This window comes from Marmota flaviventris, chromosome 1 (assembly GCF_047511675.1).
Source record: "Marmota flaviventris isolate mMarFla1 chromosome 1, mMarFla1.hap1, whole genome shotgun sequence".
Lineage (NCBI taxonomy): Eukaryota > Metazoa > Chordata > Mammalia > Rodentia > Sciuridae > Marmota > Marmota flaviventris.
In genome coordinates, this window is record NC_092498.1 from 112,197,539 (window position 1) to 112,209,598 (window position 12,060).

Below are 12,060 nucleotides of genomic sequence, written 5' to 3' on the forward strand. Positions count from 1 at the left end.
TAATGCCTTTCTGAACTTCAGACCACAGAGTTAACCTATTTTCACCGCCTCAGTTTGGGCTGAGGAAGCAGGAACACAGAGAGGTCACATGATTTGTCTAAGGTCACATAGCAGTCTGACCTAAAAATAGCTTGACATCCTGCTAATGGAAAATAAATATGAACCCTCAAGAGGCATGAGGATTTCCAAGTCCACAGCCTTGCCTCCAGCTTTCTGAATCTAGATTTAGATAGTTGCATAATCCAGTGCACCAGTGTGATTGCCAAAAGCATGCTCCTATGGAGGGCACTGGCATGGGCAGAGCCCTGGGTGTGATCCTCAGCACTGGAAAAAATATAAATTATCAACAGAAAGGCACTGAGACAGCCAGTCCTGTCCCTTGCATGAATGGTGACTGAGTGTGGAATATAATGAAAGCTTCAGGGTGGAGAAGTCTCAACTCTAAGTTCTGAAAAGCCTTGTTATATCTCTGAATTGAAAAACTACTGAGAGTGACTGTTGAGTCAGTACTTAGTCAAGACACACAGGCACCCTACTGTCAGAGTAGGTCATAGATAGCAATTGCACACCGCAATGCTTTTCCATCACTGAAGGTGATAATACAAGAATGCTGAACCTAGGAACAACAGATGTATAAAAATTAGAGGATGATATTGTTATTCCAATTCAAAATATGGTGTTATCATGCTCTTTAAATGGTAACTAGTGCTAGCATGCCAAGACTGAAAAGTCTATCACAAAGATTAGGTTTCTTCATAATTTATTTGTCTAACAGGACAAATGACTATAAATGCTTTCTTTAAGCAGAGCCATCTTTAGCATTTCTTCCAGAATTCTAATTGCCATCTTTCTTCATTGTTACTTAGGCTGGATGATAGATGCAGACAGTCGCCCAAAGTTCCGGGAGTTGATCGTGGAATTCTCCAAAATGGCTCGAGATCCCCAGCGCTATCTTGTCATACAGGTACTAAGACCACAGTTTGCACTTCCCTTGATAAAAGTTCCTCGGATGAGCATCACATGTCACTGTGCCAGTATGGCCTGTTTCTGGGTTGTGTTATTAAATCCTCCTGAACAGTAGAAGAGCAAGCCTTGGTCACAGCACAGACTGAAGTTAGCAAGGTTCTATGGTGGTTTCCATCCAACTCCATGTCACCATCCCATCTGAACTTTCCCACTCAGACACAGTCTTTCTCTCAGTTCCTTGTGTAATCTCACATTTCCATTCACCAAAGCCCTATCTTGGTTCAGTAGAGAAGCAGGACTTTGTAGTCAGGCAAATCTGGTTTCAGATCCCTGTGTCGACGCTTGCCCTATGTCATCTCCAACACCTCCTTACCTAACATGGGAATAGCAAAACCAAGCTGACAGGATTATTTTAAAGATTCATCAAAATAACATGCAAAATACATTGCACACACTTAACAGCGTAGTATACTCTCAATAAATGCTGCTACTGCTTCCCTTTCTCTTCTCTTCTAAGTTGATTGCATTTCCTATGCATTTTATGATGTGCAAGGAGTAATGTTTTATTCTAAGGTGCACATACATAGTTGGAGGGGTAACAGTTATACTTCAGAAAACTGCAAGATTTATATTAATACCCAATTGGCCAATATACAGGCACCTGCTAACAATGGACCCCTATTCCTGTAGCCAGGAAGTAGACTAGCATCTCTATGGCCCTTTTTAAAAATTTTTTATTTGTTCTTTTTAGGTACACATGATATTTAGAATGTATTCAGATATATTATACATACCTGGAGTATAAGTTCTGATTCTGTGGTTGTACATGATGTGGAGTTTCACTGGTTGTGTATTCATATATGAACATAGGAAAGTTATGTCTGATTCATTCTACTGTCTTTCTATTCCCATCCTCCTCCCTTCCCTTCATTCTCCTTCACCTAATCCAATGAACTTTTGTTCTTCCCCCCCACCCCCTATTGTATGTGAGCATCTGCATATCAGAAAGAATATTTGGCCTTTGATTTTTTGGCTTATTTCACTTAGCGTAATATTCTCCAGTTCCATCCATTTATGGGGAAATGCCATAATTTCATTTTTCTATGGCCATTTTTAATGGTCTCAAAATTTCTACACCAGGGGGATGAAAGAATGCATTTGCCAAGCCCTACAGACTCCAATTTTTATCGTGCCCTGATGGATGAAGATGACATGGAAGATGTGGTGGATGCTGATGAGTACCTCATTCCACAGCAGGGCTTCTTCAACAGCCCATCTACATCTCGGACTCCCCTCTTAAGTTCTCTGGTATGAATCAATCTCTCTCTCTCTCTCTCTCTCTCTCTCTCTCTCTCTCTCTCTCTCTCTCAGTTTGAACAAATTGAGTTTGAGAGAAAATGACAACCATCTAGTAGTACTCACATCAAGAAAAAGGAGAAAATTTTGACCAAATGGTAAAGCCCAAATCAATCAAGTAAGTTTAAGTATCATCAAGTCATTGTTATTGCATTGCAACATTGATTGTAATCATTGATGGTGATCATTTTGGGTTTGCTGTGGAACAGAATGAAATCAAACCAACCCTACTTTTTCTAAGGCTAATGATTCAAGACAAAATAAAGCACTTTCAAACGTATCCACTCCCCTGAATTCAGTGAGAATGTACAAGTGTACCAGGAGAAACATCTCTGTTTCTTTTTCAGAGTGCAACCAGCAACAATTCCACTGTGGCTTGCATTAACAGAAATGGGGTATGTACAAACACTTGATGACATGAATTAAAATACAGCTCTGAACCACTGTTCTATTACACCTGGAAAATGCTCATCTTAACCCAGATTTCTTTCTGTCTGTTTTCCACCCAGTATAGTTTCCTAGACCCTTACCATAGAGACAGCAACTAGCTGTTACATATCACAGTGCAATTCAAAAATGTGGTTTGTGGACAAGCAGCATCAGAACCACCTGGAACATTGTCAGAAATGTGAATTCTTGGGATACCACCCAGACCTATTCAAACAGGACCTCTCAATTTGGAGCCTAATAATGTATGATTCACCTAGCCTTCTGAGTAATGCTGGTGTGTGATCAAATATGAAGCCTGAATCTAGACATGCACAGTATATAGTACAGATGCCATTAACCACATGTGGCTACTTAAATTTTAAATAATTAAAATAAAATAAAATATAAAATCCAGTTCTTCACACATTCAAAATGTTCAGTAGCCACATGTGGCTAGCAGCTACTGTTCTCAAAGAACACATATGACAGGTCCTCTCCATCATGATGGAAAGTTGTGTTGGACAGAACTCTTGATCAGGACTTCACTGCTTGTCCTGAGATCTATGGCCCAATAGCACGGGCATGACCTGAGGGCATCTCAGAAATCCATGCTCTCAGGCCCTGCCCCAGACCCACCGGATTGGAATCAGTAAATTAATAGGATCTCGGATAATATATCCATAGTGAAATTTGAGTAATACTGATTATGGTAACCTTGCCTAACTTGCTCTCCAGCAGAGTTGTCCCACAAAGGAGGACAGCTTCTTGCAGCGGTACAGCTCAGACCCAACTGGCGCCTTGACAGAAGACAGCATAGATGATACATTCCTCCCAGCACCTGGTAAGTGGCTTGCTCAGGAAACAGTCATGCATACCAGCCTTCTCAGCCCCAATCAGCAGTGCCTGGTCCTTATTCCCTGGAACCTTTCTAACTGATCCAGAGGCAGAGACTATGGCAAATTTGTAGATAGAATGAAGGGAGTAAGAAGCAGATAAATACAAAGTGACCAAACATGTACAACATGTACAAGTTCTTTGTGTTGCATTTAAATTGTCTCTGTTTTTTTTTTTTTTTTTTTTTTGCTGCAGGTTTGCTTTAGAAATGAATCTACAGATTTTGTAGAGTTTGAAGCAAATAGCAATATTATCCACGTGTGTGTGTGTGTGTGTGAGATACATATATTTTCTTTTCTCCTGGCTCCATTCCTAACTATGAAACATGTGTCTTCCTAAGCTTTAGCTGCAGACATTCACACTGTGTGCACAATTCACACACACATACACAAATGAAGGCAAGCTATCCTCTGAGAATTTTAAATTTACAAAAGATACATGTGTGCATTGCTTCAAGTACAGAAATGAACACAGTTTATTTTACAGTAGCTTCTTACCTTCTGTGATCGGTTGCCTCATTGAAGAGATTCACAGGGTTCACAATGAGCCATGGAATCCTGCTTTGTTATCTTGGAATGATGCTTTTCTCATTATTTCATTTCTCATTATTTCACTTTTTTTTTCTGTTTCAGAATATATAAACCAGTCTATTCCTAAGAGGCCTGCAGGATCTGTGCAGAACCCCGTCTATCACAATCAACCCTTGCATCCAGCAGCTGGCAGAGACCCACACTACCAAAATCCCCACAGTAACGCCGTGGGCAACCCTGAATATCTCAACACCACCCAGCCTATTTGTGTCAACAGTGCATTTGACAGCTCTGCCCACTGGGCCCAGAAAGGCAACCACCAAATTAGTCTGGACAACCCTGACTACCAACAGGACTTCTTGCCCAAGGAATCCAAGCCAAATGGCATCTTTAAGGGTCCCACAGCTGAAAATGCAGAATACCTACGAGTAGCACCACCAAGCAGTGAATTTATTGGAGCATGACCATGGAAGGTAGCATCAGCCATAAAGATTCTAGACTCTTCAGAAACCCAGGACCAAGCCACGGCAGCTACTTCACTCCTGATAGCCATGCCTTTGTTAACTCTCAGACTCATTTTACCACTGAGCTCTGATCAGCTCCTTTCAACCAGGAAGTGCCCCATCCTTGGATGCACTTTAGGAAGTTGTAGGCTCATTACTTGATCATCAAACTGTGAAGCTTCCACAAAAAGGCATCCAGGAAGAAAGCTGTCCATTTGAGCTGAAGTTTAACTTTCAGTGAGGTATATTAGAAATATAAATAAAAAAATATATAAGGACTTTTACTGCTTGGGGGTCTTGGGGATTTTTAATTGTCACTATAATTATGATTGAATGGGCTCTTCCAAGGACAAAGAAACTTGCTTGTAGCTCTTGCTACACTGAGTTGATCCAGGCCCAACTGTGACCAAGAAGCATAGGCTACAAGTCTTCCAACTAGCACTTGATTCCACTGGCTCTGCTTCAAGACTCTTCCATTGCAAGACAACTAAATATACAAGGAATCCTGCATGTCCTAAGCAGGCCAGATTGATTACTGAATCAAATCAAAGCAGGTACAATAGGATAAGCCACTTTGTTCTTTCCTGGGTGAAGAAGAATTGAAGGGGTTGAATTCTCCTTCAGACTTACTTTTGTATAAATGTTTCCATGGTACTACTCCCCATTAGATTACCAGTATTTTCTAATTATAAGTATTAGACTTGTTTATTTTCCATTCAATTGTTTTGAAACTTAATATGCTTTCCCTGTCTTGATGTCGTGACATCAGCAAAAGAAGATGGTACATCAAAGAATAACTAAGAGTTTGTATTTGGTCCATCAATGTTCAGACCAATAGCCTTTATTTAAGATGTAACAACACCCGCAAGAGTACACAAAGGACCATGGTCCCCAAATGTGAGTCTCAGATGAAATGCATTAGGTCTTTGGGGGGATTGTCATGAAACTACAAAAATGATACTGCTCTTAAAACTCATTTCACCTTCACGATTCTTCACACACAGAAAAAAAAAAAAACTTGTAGAAGATAATCTTTTTTATTTCATTTCATTTTAAAAGTTTTTTCATTTGTTTGGCTTTTTACTGGAAGGGTATGTGCCCCTGCCTGCTAAGCTACCCCCCAAACCCCTCCTGGCCCTTCATGAAAGAATATCTAGGCCCTGAGTCTACTATGCAAGAACAAGCACCCAGAATAGGCACATTGTACAGGTGCAGAGAAAGAGAACATTATAAGTAGAGTGGAATTCAAGTGGCAAATGTGAAATTAGAGTTTGAAATTGATAAGGGTGTTTTCATATCTTTAGATGTTTTAAGGGGGGAGAAATTCATCCTAAAATAATGCCCCTATAATTGGACTATCCAACTAGTTAGGATACCAACATTTTTCCCCTAATTTTCTTATCTTTGCAACCTAATTGGTTAAGGGCAATCCTTTAATGTTTTAAACCCTCATTGTCAACATTTTCTCCTTCCAGCTCATCAAGGAAGAAATCCCTATTTTAAGAAGTCCACAATATAGTAAGGGAAGTGGACTTATGAATACTACCCTTATAGCAATATGATAAATATTGTATATCAGCTAAATACCAAGAGCACAGAGCAGGCATGAGTGAATTCCTCCTGGGGAGACCCAGAAGGTACATCAAGGAGGTGATATTGCAGCTGGGCCTCTAACATGACCAAAGTCCAAGCTACAAGGGAAATGAAAAGTATACTCCCAGCAGAGGGAATCTCAACCAAGAACACATTGCTGGAGAAATTTACAGATGAAGTAGGTTTAAAGGCAATTTCAGTCATCTTGACGTGCTGCTCCTTTAAGCTGGAACTAGGTTTGCAGCATTCCCCAGGTTCCCTAAATGTCCCCTTCTCTTCTGGGCTACCATCTCTCAAAATGATTAGTGAGAAGATTAAGGAACATTCTAAGAATCTGAGATGTGCCATTATCATAAAACTACTTTCATTATCTATTCACCTCAGTACTCATAATGGAAAGAAAATCCTTAGTCAATGTGTATGCAGACATGGGAAACAGAATGACTCACTTTCTGCTGTCACTTATTTGTCAAGAAGCAGATGATTTGTGAGCAAGAGCAATCTTAAGCCAGTTGAATTGTAGCAATGAAATTCTACTATTTTTGTACTTTGGAATACTTTCCTATAACAAAATAAACTACAAAAACTATTCAAATTTGCTTTTCTTCTCTTTGTACTTCAATTTTTCCTGCATAAAATTTTATTTCTATTTATTCTAAGATTGTGTTTCCCAAAATGTTCTGTGTCTATTCAGGGAGATATTCAGGCTATGAGAATTGCAGAGTCAGAGCCCTGTTAAGGACCCCTGTGCCATTACTGGAGAGGAGCTACCCGGGTTCTCATTATTTCCATATCACAGCATTGACAGGTCTAATCTCAAAATTCCCTTCCATTCTTCCTCATTGATAATCAGTCCCTAATATATTCCTGAGCATCTGTCTGCTAATTCTTCCTCATACAGTTCCTGGAAGGCCTCTGCCTGTGGCCTTAGCCTCAGATCTGGCCTTTAGAAACAGAGTTCAGAGGAAAGTAAGAGTCAGGAACTAACATTTACAACACGTCACAAATTTTGCATACATCTTTTCACAATGTGTAAGAAGTCTCTATCATTGCATACTATGAAAAATACTTACCACCTCGTGATTTTAAAAAGGATGAATCTTTCAAACTCTAAATTTGTTGAGAGTCCAGTTGCCACTGTTTTCTATAGGTAGGAGCCTAATGGAGGCACTATATTGCGTTCCAGCAGAAGATGAGAAAGCATAGGTATTTGTTGCAAGTTATTAAGTTTGTTTTAGACCCTCCACCCAAGCTGCAGACATTGAAGAACCATGGATTATGTAAGTACAAAAAGAGTTTGTCCCAGGCTGGGATGCCCTTTGGAATTCTTGGTTCCAATCAAAGGATTCTGATTTGTTTTTTTTTCTCAGGTGCAGCCAAAATCATGAACTCTTCAGGGTATTCCCCCAGGTTATCCCATTGTGCACCAAATTTTCATGCACCAAAGATTTCAGAATCACTTGTGTAAATGAAATGTCTGAGAGGGCAAGCCTTGGCACTCACCAGTGGGACTCCCACCCACACTCACTCACATCAAGTTCTCTGGTTGCATATGGGTAGGATGCAGTTGTTGCCTAATGCTAACAAGCCAGGTCTCACCCTCAGTGCAAACAAGAATCCTGAGAGTTTAAAAGAGATGTCTAGAGTCTCTGGAGACCAATTCAATCAGAATCTCAAAGGTTTTACCCACTTGGTTCTAATATACAAATCTCCAAGGTCTCCTTTAGCTGCACAAGCCTACAGCAAGCCTATACCATGCTCTAAGTCATGGTAGAATAAAAAAGCCTGGGTAGTATAGAGATTCCCATGTCACAGAAAGAAAAATACATAGTTGTCCCTATGCCTAAGACTTGGCCACTACTGACCATTCCAAAAGCTTCCAATTCCTTACTACCAGCAGTTTATGCTGAAATTAGCTAATATCCAAATCTGAGCCTTGATAGCTTTATCAGGCTATCAGGTTATCAAAGTGTCCTTTATCAGGACACTTGGCATTTTCTAAAAAGTAAGTTGTAAAAATCAGCCTCCTTCCCCCTACCCCCACTGAGTGAACTGCTCCCTCTTAAGAGGCAGCTGTTGAAATTGCCCTTAATCTGTACTTTGTATTTCTTTCTTTTGATAAGCACACATTTTTATTATAACACAATGATCTGTTTATATTTCCTTGCCTGAAGCTATAAAACCTTAACTGAACAGAAATCTCTGCCTCTTTTCCCAGCCACACCTGCCATACTAGGGACAAACATCTTTGTACTATTAAAAAAGACACATTCAGACAGGTTTTGAAATGTAAATCTATTTTTGTAACTTTTTTTGCAGAATATTGTCCTCTTTATGTAGCACTGATCTTTGTAAAGTATATTTTTAAGAAACTAATTTTTCTATTAAAGGAAGTACTTTAGAAAGACTGCAATAGAATTAAAAATTGAAGTTGAAATCTTTGCTTATAAGGGTTAAACTAAAGCAGGAGAAGTCTTTCTTATAAGAAGGTACAGCCTCATTGCAGAGCTAAGTTGGGTCAACATGGTGAATAGAAGAAGCATCAATTCAATGTTTATAAAATTAGAAAAGATAAAAAGCCCACTAACTTAGTGTTGATCTGAATCAGGTTCTGGTCAGTCTGTTAATAGAAAAGGATCACTGTAGGGATTACTATCTGTTATTACTACTAGAAGAATCCAAATGCATATTATACTCTGATCATCTGCCAATATGACCTTATAAATGTAACAAAAGCAATAATATAGCACTTTGGGGTTTATATATGCTAATCTGACTTAACACAAATTATTTTGATTTTATATTTACAATTGATATTCATTTATCAATACAGACTTAGAAGTATGTAGACAGCCATACAAATGTTCAACATGTTTATGAAATCTACTAAGAGTCTTATCATAACCAACCTAAAGAAGCTTCCCTGGCTACACCTTGAAATCACCTGGGGACCTTTCAAAACCCTTAAAACCCAGCTATATTTGAGACCAATTATACCATTCTCTATGAGTGAAACCCAGGCATTTGTACTTTTAAAAACTCCTAAAGTCATTCCAAATCACAGCCAAGGTTGAGAGCCATCAGAAGAGCCACAGGGACCTGGACTTGCAAGTAAATTCCACAGAGTGAGTGATTCCCAGGCCGAGAGAATTCTAAGACACAAAGATAGCATCTGTCACTGAGAATCAGGAACCTGGACAGAGTTCCCATGATGGCTGCCCATGCACTAGAGGGCAGAATGTCTAACCAGTGGAGAGAAAGCAAAGAAAATATAAAACAGACACCTATTTTTGTCATTTCCTAAGTCTGTCTCTCTATTAAAGGCCAACTGGTAGTAAAATAAAGGTGTAGTGACTATTCCTGCTGCTTTTGCAACTGACATTGTTGCCCTCCCAAGTGACCTTTTACTTTCCAGAGTGAAGGATAACCTTGATCTATCAGTTACATTACAAAGGGCAGACTTCAAGAGGATTGGTAAATAGTTGAATGACTTTTACAGAAATAAAAGTGCAAGAGGATTTTTATACTTTTTTCATAAACTATACCTGGGATAAAAACTGAAGCAACTAATTGTGGTTTTGCTTTTATGTACATCTGCACAGTCACAGTGTATCCTTTGAGGTCCTAAGCTTGTCATGCCTTGAATCACAAGCAGAGGTATTAAGAATCCCCACCCCATCACCTAGATAGACGTTTTTAAATGCATTTACTTTCTTGAAAAAAAAAAAAAAGCCCTATTGACATGATTTGACTACAAAATAATATTGCTGTATAATCTCTTGGAAATTAAGAGATCCCATGGATCTGATGACTGGTATTAGAAGTGATGATGTAACTGATTAACACCAGACAGCAATAACTTCATGTTAGTAGTATTCAAACAATAGCTTTAGAGCATCTTTATTTGGTACATGTTAACCTTGTAAAGTTTTGCAATATACAAATGGAAAGCAAGATTCTCTTTTATATGGTTTATACTGTTGATCAGAACAAGATTGTATATTATTAAAACATTAGATGTATACTATTCATTGTTCTTTACTCCTAAGTACCTTGTAATAATATTATATTCTTTGTTAACAGTGCTGTGTTGATTTTAGTTATTCACATTTGACCAACTATAGATGTTCTTTCCTAATAATGTTATTATTTATTTATTTATTGGGTATTTTTGCTGTGCTGAGGATCAAACCCAGGGCTTTGTACATACTAAGCAAGTGTTCTACCACTGAGCACCACACCCACTCCAACTGGTAACTTTAATTTTTTTAATAATTAATAAACTTTATTGTTAAAGCAGGTTTAGGGTCACAGTATAACTGAACAGAGAGTACAAGGAGCTTCATAGAGCTCCTGTCCTTAGACACAGCCTCCCCACTCTCAACATTCTCACCTCAGTGGTTGGATAAGGTTTTAATGGGAAAACCCACCCACAAGCCAGTTCAGTGATTTCTTTTGTGTGACTCCTTGGATTCTCCTCACATGCCAGGTGCTCTTAATCACATTCTGACTCAAACTCTTCAGATAGCATGGTCATTTCTAGCCTTTTCGCACTCTTGTTATAGAGGTAAGCAAACTATCAAAAAAAAAAAAAAAACAGGTTCTAGCCAGGCGTGGTGGTGCACACCTGTAATCCCAGCATCTTGGGAGCCTGAGGCAGGAGGATTGCAAGTTCAAAGCCAGCCTCAGCAAAAGTGAGGTGCTAAGCAACTCAGTGAGACCCTGTCTCTAAATAAAATACAAAATAGGGCTGGGGATGGGGCTCAGTGGCCAAGTGCCCCTGAGTTTAATCCCTGGTAACAACAACAACAACAAAACCCAAGTTCTACACATAACGCATGAATGAATAAGGAAAGTTTTCTCAGTTGTTCTATCCATGAGAGTGAAAGGGGATTTGAACTCAATAAGAAAAAGTAAAGCTATTGATAGAGCCAATGACGCCTCTGAAGAAAACAACTCTCAGAAACTCAGAGCCCAAGACTAAGCAGCTCTGAGGGCTGAGGTAGGAATGTCAAGGGCAGGAAGAGCAGCACACACTCACTGTGCTAGCTTGAGAGTGCAGCTAGCACCTGGAATCAGCTCCCCCCAAACAAATGGGATGGTCTATGGAGCTTTCCATTTCTTTGACTTTCCAATAGATTCTGACTCCAGAGAATTAAGCGAGGCCCTCCTGGTCGTAGCTTTCCCTCCAGCAGCTGGTCACCACACAATGCTCTACCTTGTTTCTTTTACTCAGGAGAACTGAGAGCAGGAAACTAAGCTCTGCTGGCTCCAACCACCCCCTAATGCCTGCACTGTTGACTCTAATCATTTCCAGGAAAGTTGCTGTTTTGTTTTTGTGATGTTCCTTTTTGACGCTGTGAGTCGCCTACGCATAAGCGTAGGATAAACTATAATTCCATGTGGAAGAAGGACTTTAGGATAACTAGGTTCATGAAGAACAAGAAAGTCAGGAACTTTCCAAGTTTCCCCTCTGGGCACAGCATTCAGTATGTGGCCCATCAACCTCCCTGGCTTCTGTCCTCCCTCTCTGCCCCATTGCTATCCTGCTTCCTGGGCCTCCTCACCCTGGCCCCCTGGGAAGACTCTCAAGCACATTTTTAATAAGAATCAAAGCCTTTGATTAGGAAGTTTAGTCCCATGTATAAAAAAGCAAACTGCAGCAAATAAGGCAAACATGGGGGGTATTCTGAGCCCCCAGTCTCTTTTAGCCTGAAACGTGAAGGTCATGATTTACAGCTCCAGCTAAATACCCATAACCTCATGACAAATTCACTGGCATCATGGTC

At 39.7% G+C, this 12,060-nt stretch overlaps 1 protein-coding gene across 2 annotated transcripts in view; it reads left to right on the forward strand.

Annotated features, from left to right (window-relative positions):
- Egfr (epidermal growth factor receptor) overlaps positions 1–10,293 on the forward strand; it is a 202,143-nt gene extending 191,850 nt beyond the window's left edge. Inside the window, exons 24-28 of one of the 2 annotated variants that reach the window (XM_027949385.2) lie at positions 867–964; positions 2,107–2,274; positions 2,670–2,717; positions 3,487–3,592; positions 4,278–10,293. In XM_027949385.2, the coding sequence (XP_027805186.2) occupies positions 867–964; positions 2,107–2,274; positions 2,670–2,717; positions 3,487–3,592; positions 4,278–4,639 (782 nt within the window). In that variant the 3' untranslated portion in view covers positions 4,640–10,293. The remainder of the gene's footprint in view (positions 1–866; positions 965–2,106; positions 2,275–2,669; positions 2,718–3,486; positions 3,593–4,277) is intronic. The other variant, XM_027949387.2, reaches the window with a different exon arrangement.
- The last annotated feature ends 1,767 nt before the right edge of the window (positions 10,294–12,060 follow it).